At 38.1% G+C, this 13,377-nt stretch overlaps 1 protein-coding gene across 4 annotated transcripts in view; it reads right to left on the bottom strand.

Annotated features, from left to right (window-relative positions):
- LOC122491889 (phospholipid scramblase 4) overlaps positions 1-13,377 on the bottom strand; it is a 58,187-nt gene that overhangs the window by 25,473 nt on the left and 19,337 nt on the right. For 2 of the 4 annotated variants that reach the window (XM_043595202.1, XM_043595201.1), the window contains 3 exons: positions 5,753-5,944; positions 3,927-3,954; positions 2,734-2,844 (listed from right to left, as the gene is read on the bottom strand). In XM_043595202.1, the coding sequence (XP_043451137.1) occupies positions 2,734-2,844; positions 3,927-3,933 (118 nt within the window). In that variant the 5' untranslated portion in view covers positions 3,934-3,954; positions 5,753-5,944. Of the gene's footprint in view, positions 1-2,733; positions 2,845-3,398; positions 3,458-3,926; positions 3,955-5,752; positions 5,945-13,377 lie in introns of those variants that run through there. The other 2 variants (XM_043595200.1, XM_043595203.1) reach the window with 2 other exon arrangements.

Raw genomic sequence — 13,377 nt, 5'->3', positions numbered from 1 at the left:
AGGTGGCGATCACAATGAATTTTTGTTACTATATTTCATAACTGAAAATTCAGTTGTATGCTCTACTAGATGATGTTTTTCAATTTATCTAGTCATTTGATTTAAATGACATATCCTAGTCTCTTGATAATTTTTTTTTTGATACAGAGGAAAAGACACTTTCCCAGATGAGCAGAACATGGTTACAATCAATGTTACTTAAAAATGGTAGAGGGATGCCTGGGTGGCTCAGTCAGTTAAGTGTCCGACTTTTGGTTTCAGTTCAAGTCATGGTCTCACAGTTTGTGGATTCCAGCCCCACATCAGGCTCTGAGCTGACAATGCAGAGCCTACTTGGGATTTTCTCTCTCCCTCTCTCTCTCTGCCTCTCCCCTGCTCAAGCTCTCTCAAAGATAGATTATGTAGATCATGTTGACAGTCACTGAAGTAAATTTAGAGAAATGGTCAGATATAGCATGATTATAATTTAGGACTGTCAACATTGTGGACTTAGGAGTTGAGCTAGTAATGAGGGGTTATATTGGACCAGATCTACACATCATGCATATTTATGAGGGAAAGGGGAAAAGGAAACCCTGCTGTTTTCAGAAAACACCTCAAGGGCACAGGTTAACTGAGCTCCATGGATCTTGTGTCTAGAGCCAAAACAACATTTTTACCATGATCCTGTGGGTACTGAAGTTTCTTCTCCTCTCTCACAGACTAACTCAATGGTTTCCACCTCTAAATATACACTTAAATATATATTTAGAGAAACATTGCAGGGTGCCTGGGTGGCTCTGTCGGTTAAGTGTCCTACTTCATCTCAGGTCATGATCTCACAGTCTGTGAGTTCGAGCCCCGCATCGGGCTCCCTGCTGACAGCTCAGAGCCTAGGGCCTGCTTCAGATTCTGTGTCTCCCTCTCTCTGCCTCTCCCCTTCTCTCTCTCAAAACTAAAGATTTTAAAAAATTTTTAAAAAGAAATATTGCTACACTTCATCATTTTCTAAGTCATTAAAATGTATTTATGTAGAATCTTATTTCCTTCCTTACTTCAAAAGTAAGTGTATTTCTAATTTTAAAAATTTTACACATTGCCCAATTACTTTCTTTTTTAAAGTTTATTTATTTTTGAGACAGACTGATAGAGTGCAAGCAGGGGAGGGGCAGAGACAGAGAATCCCAAGCAGGCCCCATGCTGTTAGCACAGAGCCTGGTGCACGGCTCAAACTCACAAACCACGAGATCAAGACCTGACCTGAAACCAGTCAGTTTGATGCTTAACCAAATGAGCCACCCAGGTGCCCCACTTTCTAAAAAGACTATAATGACTCAAATTTCTACTGACATTATGAGCATCCATTTCATTGAGTCACCAACAAGTAAATTCAGACTTCGAAAGATATTAGTATAACTCCTTAGCACCCAAGGCCATTTACCTCCATTTCTCTTGCATTTGTCCCATGCATGTCTCATACCAGACCTTCATAACCTCATGCTTTTGTACAGATAGTTCTTTTTTTTTTTTTTTTTAATTTACATCCAAGTTAGTTAGCTTAGTTAGCATATAGTACAATAATGTTTTCAGGAGTAGATTCCAGTGATTCATCCCCTATGTATAACACCCAATGCTCATCCCAACAAGTGTCTTCCTTAACGTCCCTTGCCCATTTAGCCCACCCCCCCCCATAGCCCCTCCAGCAACCCTGTTTGTTCTCTGTATTTAAGAGTCTCTTATGTTTTTGTCCCCCACCCTGTTTTTATATTATTTTTGCTTCCCTTCCCTTATGTTCATCTGTTTTGTATCTTAAAGTCCTCATATGAGTGAAGTCATATATTTGTTTTCCTCTGACTTATTTCACTTAGCATAATACCCTCCAGTTCCATCCACGTAGTTGCCAATGGCAAGATTTAATTCTTTTTGATTGCCGAGTAATACTCCATTGTATATATACACCACATCTTCTTTATCCATTCATCCATCAATGGACATTTGGGCTCTTTCCATATTTTGGCTACTGTTGATAGTGCTGCTATAAACACAGGGGTGCATGTGTCCCTTCAAAACAGCACACCTGTATCCCTGGGATATATACCTAGTAGTGCAATTGCTGGGTTGTAGGATAGTTCTATTTTTACCTTTTTGAGGAAACCTCCATACTGTTTTCCAGAGTGGCTGCACCAGTCTCCATTCCCACCAGCAGTGCAAAAGAGATCCCCTTTCTCCACATCCTCGCCAACATCTACAATTGCCTGAGTTGTTCGTGTTAGCCACTCTGATAGGTGTGAGGTGGTATCTCCTTGTGGTTTTGATTTGTATTTCCCTGATGATGAGTGATGTGGAGCATTTTTTCATGTGCCTGTTAGCCATGTACAGATAATTCTTTCTGCCAGGCATGGTTCCTTCCTCCTTTTCTTTGAGTGAGAAACTCCTCAGCAAGCCAGAAAAAATTGACTTCCTCAGTTAGGTCTTCCCTCAAATCCTTGTTAGAGCCAGTTACTGTCATCTTGGCCCTACAACATCTTCTTCATGTTTCCATAACGGAGCAAAGAGAATGCCATCAGGATTTGTACAACCTCCTTCCTCAGTAGCCCACAAATATGTTCTAATTGACATCTGGTAAACTACTTGGCACCCTGGAAGCTTCCAATACTTATTTACTGAATCACTCAATTAATTACTCTTAAAAGCAATCTTAACTATTATCATTTTCTGGAGAAGTGAAAAGAACCTTTTTGAATATTAACTCACCTGGTACAAAATGGGAATTATAGTCAGGAGGTGCATCAGGCCTTTGATCAGGAGACTTTATCGGATCGTCCTTCTCATCTGCAGGTTGCTCAGGGGCTGTGGGGATCACACCTTGGGAAAGGGAGAGGGGACATGATTTACAATGGAAGTGATAATGTAGTAACAGAATATATTCATTTTTTCTTATCCATGAATCTAACTATGAAACACACTACTATATTTTAAAGACACATGATTCTTTATGTATATTAGCTTTTAACCTCTTAATATGTATTGATGAATTTTCAGGCTGACTATAGATTAAAAAAAAACTAAGTGATTATTCACATTGTGCTATGATCAAAGCAACACACCTTTACGTTAGTGGTCTGGCTGACTTCATGCTGATTCCCACCTACTTGAACTCCTCGTACATTTGCAAAAACTGTTTTCCCCACTGTATGTTATGGAGAACAGAGTCATATATAGAGTGAATCTTATTTTTTCCCTAACCTCTTTTGGAAAATGACTGTGTTTAAATGAATTCAAAACATAACATGATAAATACGTAATGGCTTACAATGCAGTGGTACCACACATAACTCATTTAGAGGTGGTTTAATCTACCTCTTCAGTAAAAGCAACCTTGCTTGCTGTAAATACTGCAAGGGAGGAACTGAATTCGCTTTCCATGACGCTATCTTGTCCTCTTGTTGCAATCAGAGAAAGGTCTCCTTGTATTCCCTACAAGGAAAAATTCTCAATCTCTTCACCAACTGACTTTTATTGCAAGAAAAGCCCAAGTCCCATAAATGTGGTGTTTCTTGCCTTGTCATCTCCTGCATTGCTGGGAAATGCAGGCCTGCTTTTGAGCCCTCCTCTATGCGGGCAGACTGTCATCACAGGTTAATTAAGATTATACTCCTCTTTGCAGATTTACTTTCTTACTTTTGTTTCCTTTACTTTATTTTCCCCACATATTTGAGAGATCTTTCAGTACATACGTGCCCACGTAACTTCCTTTTAATCCTTTTCTGCCAAAGGTAGATAGAAATGTTCACATGTATAAATGAACATATACAAGTTTCCTCCAAATGCTAAAAACAAATAAATAAATAAACCTCAAAAGGAAATAAACTCCAATTTTTTAGGAAAAAATCACACAATTCACATTTGAAAATAAAGCGTATTAAAATTTATTCATAAAAATTTACCTGACATTTTGAAGAATTCCAATTAGTCCTGAAAAATAAAACATTTTTTAAAGTTTATTTATTTTGAGAGAGAGAGAGAGAGAGAGAGAGAGAATGAGCAGGGGAGAGGCAGAGAGAAGGGGACAGAGGATCTGAAGCAGGCTCTGAAGCAGGCTCAGTGCTGACAGCAGAGAGCCCGAAGTGGGGCTCAAACTCACGAACTGTGAGATCAAGACCTGAGCCAAAGTTGGACGTCTAACCGACTGAGCCAACCCAGGCACCCCCAAAATAAAACATTTTAATACTTTAAGATATATGTATGGTTACTATTACGACTTAGTGATACATGTAAAGATCTGTAATTTTTTTTAGCTGTCAGTTACCTTTCATTCATTCCTTCATCAATTCAACAAATACTTACTGAGCACCTATTATGTATCAGGCACTATTATGGATGTTGAAAATACAGCAGTATGAAACTAATATAACACTGTATGTGAACTATACTGGAATTAAAATACAGGAAAATAAAGAAAGTATAGCGGCAAACCAGATGGGCACTCCTGAAGCTTATATTCTAGTGGAGTGAGACCTAAAAACATGTCAAATACATAAGTTTAAATTTAGATACAGATAGTAAATTTAAATTTAGTTTTAGATAGTCACATAATTTACATTTGAGACAAATCATAATAATGTGTTCACAAAAGACCTATATACCTGGCTGACATTTTTGAAGAGTTCTAATGAGTACTAAAAATAAAATGTTTTAAAGCTCTAATATATTTACACCAACTTATATATACATTATTACTTAGTAATATAAGTAACAGGTTTTGTGGCGTTTTTTAAGTTTATTTATTTAATTTGAGAGAGCACACACATGTGAGCAAGCAAGGGAGGGGCAGAGAGAGTCCCAAGCAGACTTCATGCTCAATGTGGAGCTTGATGCGGGTCTCAGTCTCACAACCGTGAGATCATCAGATACTTAACCAACTGAGCCACCCGGATGCTCCATTTTGTGATTTTTGTCTACAAAAATTACATTTTGTAATTTGAATTACATTTGTAATTCATTTGTATTTTTCTTTTTTTTTTTTTTAATTTTTTTTTTCAACGTTTATTTATTTTTGGGACAGAGAGAGACAGAGCATGAACGGGGGAGGGGCAGAGAGAGACGGAGACACAGAATCGGAAACAGGCTCCAGGCTCTGAGCCATCAGCCCAGAGCCCGACGCGGGGCTCGAACCCACGGACCGCGAGATCGTGACCTGGCTGAAGTCGGACACTTAACCGACTGTGCCACCCAGGCGCCCCTCATTTGTATTTTTCAATTACAAATTCAATTACATTTGTAATTACATTTGTAAAGTGAATTACATTTCACTAAGTTTTGTATTAATTCAACAAATATTTACTGAGCACCTACTGTGTAGGCACTACTATAGATGTTGAAAATACAGTAATAAACCAGAGAAACAGTTGCCCATCATGCTGGAGATTCTAATTTAGTGCCATGAGATTAAAAACACAGTAACAAATATTTCAGTTCAGGTAGCACAGTTATAAAGAAACAAAGTAAACAGTTTAAGAAAAACATGGATGGCAGTCCCAGGAGGTTCAGGGAAAGCCTCTCCCAGGAGGTAACTTTGAACTATTTGAACTACAAAAGGAGGTATTACACTAAAAATGTAGGAAGAGAGTTGTAGAACAACAGGAAATATGTGCAAAGGCCCTGAGGTGGCACTGAGTTCGGAATACTCAAGGGTGACAAAGAGGTCAGGTATGACTGGGACACAAGGAATGAGGAGAACGGAGGGAAGAGATGGAGACAAGCCTGATCACACCTGAAGGCTGAGGCAAAACATCTGCGATTTGCTGTAACTGCAGCTGGAAAATCTTTGGAGGACTTTCATCAGTGGAGTGATGGGATCTGATTATACTTTATCTTGAGGGGGCAAGAGTGGAAATACGCAGTGAAGACGGATGGCAGCAGCAATCCAGGTGAGCCCGATGCTGGCTTAGACAGGCAGGTAACACTGGAGAGGGTGAAATGTGGTCAGAAGCAGAACCTGCAGGAGCTTCTGATGCACTAAGAGGAGTCAAGATTGGGTGTCAGTGTTGAGGCCAGGGTACCTGAGTTGATGACAATGCCATTAACTGAACTAGAGAGGAAGATGGTAGGGAAAATGGTGGGGACTGGGGAGGGTAGGAATCAAAAGTTCAGGGGCGCCTGGGTGGCTCAGTCGGTTGAGCGTCCGACTTTGGCTCAGGTCATGACCTCATGCTCGTGAGTTCCAGCCCCGTGTTGGGCTCTGTGCTGACAGCTCGGAGCCTAGAGCCTGCTTCAGATTCTGTGTCTCCCTCTCTCTACCCCTCCTCCGCTCATGCTCTGTCTCAAAAATAAATAAACATCAAAAAAAACCCCTTTTTTTTAAGTTCAAACTAGGCATGTTTTAAGAGACCAAAATAAGCTTATTTCATTTAAATAAACAGTAGATATATGTAAACATTATGAGAATAACTCAAGAGAAATAAACCAGAAGTTGAGATGGGATTTGAAACAAGGGGTGGGGAGAGATTTCAGGAATTCATTCAAGATAATAAAAAAAAATAGTTATTATCAGGGAAAGGAATTTTAAGATATTTGAGTTCTGGATGGTAACAATTAACAAGGAGAACATCAACAAAGGCTATTATTTACTGAATGCTAATCTAATGTCAGACAACAGGTTGAGCACTTTCCATATATTATTTTTAATCATATCATCTCGCTCATAAATGGTCAACCCTGCTAAAATCAAGTACTTCTTAATTCAAAGTTTCTTTTGGATTTTCTTTCCAACGTTTCGACCTATTCATTAGATCACAAAATGTGGTCATTTGTGTAGTTCGAACTGAGTAGCAAGTCATCAATGCAGAGTAGGTATGTCGAAGAAACATCAGATCACCATATAAGACAGTAGTCAATATGGATACTGAGTCGACTCACTGAATACCACCATGGCATAAGCCAGTGTGTAGATTTCCAGCTCACGTGACTGTCTTGCCAAGCATGGGTCAAATACCATCAACCTTGTACCATTTCCACTCACATCTGGAACTTCAGCTAGTTGTACAAAGTCCTATGCGTCTTAAAGGCTAAAAAAGTATTCTGGGGCACATCAAAAAGCCAGACCCAATTACAGACCAACCAAGGAGGACACGAAATGCATCCTATACCTTCAGTGATGGTAACTTCTGGTATTTAGAAAATGACCACACCTTTCTAGAATCTTAAATTCTGGGCACTCCTAGGAATATACCCTCAAGTGACTCTTATACATTACAGAGAAGGTATATACAAAAATGTTAACACTGTTCATATTAAAATAAATTCAAAACATCCCTAATGTCCATCAATGGTACATTGAATAAATAAATTCTGCTACATTCATATGATACAAGAGCCTACTGTAGTGAAAACAAACTATAGCCATACACATCAAGAGAGATGAATCTCAACACTACTACGACACTAACCAAAAAAAAAAAAAAGAAGGCCACTGGAGAACACATATATATCATTTAAGAATGTTCAACAGTGGAAAAATGAAACACAATATTTTTTCTGATACATATATGGGGAAAACTTTAAGGAAATGTTAAGGAATGCACAAAATTCAGGAAAATGGTTTCATATGGAGATCCAGTGTGGGGCAAGTGCTCAGTAGTGGCCTACAGGGGCTTGATATTCCTCCTAATCTAGTTCTTACAGGGTGGTGGAAACAGGAGTGATGGGTTCGTACTAGTCTTCAGAAGGTACATATTTGTTTAAATAGGCATATGTCTGACACGATTTCACAATAAAAAAGAACTATTTGACAGTTATATGTGGGAATAACCTTCTAACTAAACATATGCTTTTCCTTTCTACCTTAATCCTGGGAACTGTACACCATGAAGAAACAGTGATGGAGACAAATTAGAACAGATTATTAAGTGCCTTAATGAAAAGGAGTAAATTATCCATCCATCCATCCATCCAAACTATGTATAGTGGCAAACGGTAGAATGCAAAAGCAGAAAATTTTAACAACTGCTGAATTTAAGTCAAGATAGAGATTTGAGTATTTTTTATGTTCAAGATAAAAACTTGAAAGAAGAAACACAGAATTCTGGACCCCAAACATGAAGCAGTACCTCTGGGGTCCAGGTCGGGAAATCTGTACTTTTAATACAGCCCCAAGGGATCCTTGTGTTCAGGCTTGTTTGAGGCTGATCTTGTGCAAAGAAAAATAATAGCTCTCAACCATGCCGGGCAGAACTTAGAATTGAAATCTGATTTAAGTGATTGAGTAGCAACTTGAAAAAAAAAAGCCAATCTTTAAATTTTAAAAAATTTATTAAAATCCTTTACAAGGCAACGAACATCAAAATCAAATGTATGTACATACTACCTCACAAGCTGCAGGTGTTCACAGAATTCATTTACCTCTCCTCTCCTTTGAGATGCTCATTTCTTTTCCTTTTTCACCCCAAATACTCTTCCCGCTGTTATAAAATTTTACTATATGGCTTTATCCAGAATGTTACATAAGGCAGGATAATTTCCAGTTGGCACAAGCATGAATGTTGTAACTTAATCCTCCCTTAACATTCAATGGATTGTTTTCAGATTTCCCAATCACCGAGCAAGGACAAAAAGTGCCATAGGTTGACAGGAGGCTGAGTTTTGGCTTTACATCAGATGGAATTCAGATTAAAAAACTGATCTGTGTCTCCGTAACAAGTCAGCGTGACGTGGTCCCAAGAGTAATGAATTCCAAAGGTCTTTTGCATTTTCAGGGCTTAGGCTGCATAGGGGGGAATCTAAGCCAACTGGCACGTAATAAAGAGGGAAAGGAGACATGGGCTGGATAGGACGAGGTGGTTTGCTGTTTTGCAAGGCAGCCCTGATAGCGTAAATGGAATCCTACAGCAAGAGAGCATTTACATGGGTTCCTCTTGCTGTGTAGAACATTGCAGCTGTGCTGTATCTTGCTCGTCAGTTCCACCTTTGTGAACAGTGACATACTAGGAAAGCTCAATGAAACCACAAGCTCCAGAGCCATAACATGGTTATTTGAAACTTCAATCATAAAACTGAGAATAATGAGAATGGTCAGCTTTTTACAGTTGAATGTTTACTGGAATCTGTCCTGGCGTCTTGGCAAGGGAGCCTCTGGACATGTGATAATCTTGCAATTTTCTAGGCAGAAGTCTTGGAAATTTGCTAATGCAGACTAAGACCTCGGGCTCTGCCCGTTTCCAGTGCCTTCAACCATGAGAGGAGAGAAGAGCAAAGCAGGAGGTCACTGTCTGTGCAATTCCTCTGTTTCTTCCTGGAAGGGCAGGAAAAACAGCTGGTTCCTGCAAAGTCGTAGTCCATCTACCACAATTGTCCATTTGGGTTTAACATGGAACTTCTAGATGACATCCTTCGTATTCAACGTAGGAATACTTGAAGGAGAGACTGGTGCACACCAGCACACTTCAGATAGTATGAACAGTGGTTCAGATAGAGACAGATCCCAGGTATCCCTAACGGCTACGTGACTTTGAATGACTACTCTGCTGGTGGGTTATCTGTTGTGTCATAGCAGCATGGCAGTTGGATCCACCTCCAAGAATGAAATGGTACACTCAGCACTTAAAACAGTGCCTGGTACATAGCAAATCCTCAACAAACATGCATTATTACTATAATTTCACTAAGTAAAATAAACCAGCTGGTGAAGAGACCAAGAATAAGTTTCAGCATTCAAATGTAGTACAAAAAAAGAGCTGTCTGCCATTCAGCCATTTAATATGCATTACTAAGCATCCCTGGTGAAGATTTTATACTGGGTTTCAAGCTGACACCAATAACTCCCCATCTTCTGCCACCAGTGAGTATGGTTCTAGCAGACATGATTTTACGAGCACTGTAATGAGTTTCAAATTGGAAAGGATTAGGAGAAAATGGAGGCATTGCTAGAGGGCTTTTTCTATTTGTAGCTAAATGAAAGACAAATGAGTTAGAGTACATCTTACATGTTCCACAGGATTTGCTTTTACTTTTTAGTAAGGTAGTGACATTAATTATATTATTCAGATGAATGGATTTGTCCAGTAATTGACTTTAAAAATAGAAGACAGTTATGTTAAAGACATCTTCTAAAAATTACAGTATTCATTACAGCTCCAAGATATAAGTATTGAAGCTATTTTTTTAATTATCCTGCATTATGAAAAACTGAGTATTTTGTCTATATTAGTGTAATACTTCATGGTATATATTTGAGATAATATATGTGTACGTGGTTAGAAGTAATATTACATTTGATTTATTTGAAAGTCTTGATAAAACTTAACAAATGTAAGTGTTGGTTTTTGGTTTTTTTTTCAAACATTCATACTTTGTAAACCTCTTATTTCACAATAATCCATGCTGGGTAGATATAAAATAATATGCTAATAATCCTAGGAATGTATACATGGTTTGCTTTAAAAAGAAATATCTATTAGGCTTTGATTAATCTCTCATGTATTAACCATTTTTTTCCATTTCCACAGGAAGTGATGACTACTCACTTTCGGTTGTTACATATAACTTAGTGATATATATGAAAGATTTTGTCTGGCTTTTGACCCAGGATCTGGGAGAAACTTCCAAACCCTTGGGATCTCCTGTGTGAAAGGAGTGTCTTTTTTTTTTTTTTTTTTAATGTTTATTTACTTTTGCGATAGACAGAGTGCCAGCAGGGGAGGGGCAGAGAAAGGGAGACACAGAATCCGAAGCAGGATCCGGGGTCTTAACTGCCAGCACAGAGCCCGATGCGGGGCTCAAACTCACGGAACTGAGATCATGACCTGAGCCAAAGTCTGACGCCTAACAGGCTGAGCCATCCAGGCACCCTAGGAAATATCTTTATTAATCATGGTAGGCCCTTGGATCACACTTAGGATTATGCTAAGGAGATGTCACTGAATGGGGACTGATCATACCAGAAAGATCACCATGTGATTAAGAGGGTGGTATTTTATTGATCTCATGACCTCTGGGGAGATGGACGGGGCTCTAGATTTAGTTCAATCACTTGCCAATGATTCAAGTAACCATGGCTATGTAATGAAACCCCAATAAAAACTCTAGCCATCGAGGCTTGAGCAAGCTTCTGGTTGGTAAACACAACTGTATGTTGGGAGGGGACGCATTCTGACTCCACAAGAAAGAGGCATGAAAATTTCAATTTGAAACCCTAAAAGACCTCACCCTATGTGTCTCTTCATTTGACTGGTCTTGATTTTTATGCTTCATAATAAAACCCACATTGTAAATGTAACACTTAGAATTCTGTGAGTCATTATAGTGAATGATCAAATCTGAGGTGCTGAGAACCCCTAAATTTGTAGCCAGTTGTTCAGAAGTGTAGGTGACCTAGGGTATCTTATGGGGTTTTATTGGGTATTGTACCTTTATATTCACGCAGTCTGTGTTAACTCTGGGTGGTTAGTTTCAGAATTGACCTATACTTAAAAGAGTTTTTGAAAAGTTGCTAAACTATTACAAATAGAAGCACACATATATATATATTTCTGATTACAAAAATAAAACATCATCATTTGTAAAACATCAGTAAGTATAAAGAAATGAACAGAACTCTTAAGGCAACCTTCCAAAAATAACTATTCTTAAAACGTGGGTGAACGTCTTGTGTGTGTATGCATGCATGTATGTCTTTGTTTCTGTGTGTATGCATGGGAGGGGTTTTATAATAAATATTATTACAATTACTGTGAACAAATATGTGTTTAAGTAGAAGGTACCAATAAACTACCTTAACTTATTCAAACTATTCAATTTTTATTGTTCACACTTTTCTGGTATTATGACTAATGTTACATGATTTCCATTTGCATAAATATTGGCACAAACTTCTGACTATTCCTTTATAATTAAATAATTTAAGAAGGATGTGTACTCTACAGGTCAATGTTTTTACAACTTAGGAAACATTTTGCCAAGTTATCTTCTTTTTAGCAAGGCTCCTTCAATTTAAACCCAAATCATGTGAGTGACCATATCTCAGTGTTAATAAATATCATTTTCCTTTAAATTTTACCAATTTGCTAAGTGAAAAATTTATTTTGTATTACCTGCCATTAAACATAATTCTTAATTCAATAAATTTTAAAAATAATTTGTTTCCTGAATTTCTTGAGAGACAGAGAGAGAGAGAGGGAGGGAGAGAGAGAATCTTAAGACAGCTCTGCCCTCAGGTGGAGCCTGACACGTGGCTCGATCTCACAACCTTGAGATCATGACCTGAGACAAACTCAAGAGTCGATACTTAACCCACTGAGCCACACAGGCACCCTTTGAAAGAGAAATTTTAACTGATATGGTGTCTTATAGATTTTAAATAATCACTAATGCAAAAATATTACAAAATAGCAGGTACTCAAGTACCGTATGGAAGGAACTTTTATTTACACACTCAAAAGGACAGTTCATTCTTCCTTTTTAAGTGACCCTTTAAATACCTATTGCTAATTAAACATATAAAGTTTGTATTCACTTCTTTGAAGAAAGAAGACAAAGACAAATGGACATTTAATGCACGCCTACAGAAAGAGCTCCCAAAATTGGAGGTTTAAAAGCAACAGATGCATTGTTTCTATTTAGCTTGCCCATGGATTCTGGATTGAATATTAATATAACTAATGCGATTACCTTTCTGAAAGAGAGAAAATCCAAATTAACACATTAAAGGTACCCTCTGTGAAATCACTGCTAAAGAAGAAATTACTTCCAATCAGATTTGACAGGAATACCCAAAAATATGGCCTCTCAGCCTCCTTAAATCTTATACATTTAGGGTTTAACTAGGTTTTCTGCAGTAAATTCACTAGACTTGTTATCTGTTGTTCTTTTGCCCCCCGCCTTTTTTTTTTTTTTCACATTTTTTTATTATCTTACATTAAGAGATGAAAAAGGTTGGGCTACCCAAAAACTGATCATTATGTTTTTTTAATTTTATTTTTTTTAATTTACATCCAAATTAGTTAGCTTATAGTGCAACAATGATTTCAGCAGATTCCTTAATGCCCCTTACCCATTTAGCCCATCCCCCCTCCCACAACCCCTCCAGTAACCCTGTTTGTTCTCCATATTTAAGAGTCTCTTAGGTTTTGTCCCCCTCCCTGTTTTTCTATTATTTTTGCTTCTCTTCCCTTATTTTCATCTGTTTTGTCTCTTAAAGTCCTCATATGAGTGAAGCCATGTGATTTTTGTCTTCCTCTAATTTCGCTTAGCATAATACCCTCCAGTTCCATCCACGTTGTTGCAAATGGCAAGATTTCATTCTTTTTGATTGCCGAGTAAAGCTCCGTTGTATATATACATACCACCTCTTCTCTATCCATTCATCCATCGATGGACATTTGGGCTCTTACCATACTTTGGCTA

The sequence above is a fragment of the Prionailurus bengalensis genome, chromosome C2, assembly GCF_016509475.1.
Source record: "Prionailurus bengalensis isolate Pbe53 chromosome C2, Fcat_Pben_1.1_paternal_pri, whole genome shotgun sequence".
Taxonomy (NCBI): Eukaryota; Metazoa; Chordata; class Mammalia; order Carnivora; family Felidae; genus Prionailurus; species Prionailurus bengalensis.
The sequence above is the reverse complement of the archived record's forward strand: the minus strand, read 5'-3'. Positions and strand labels throughout refer to the sequence as shown.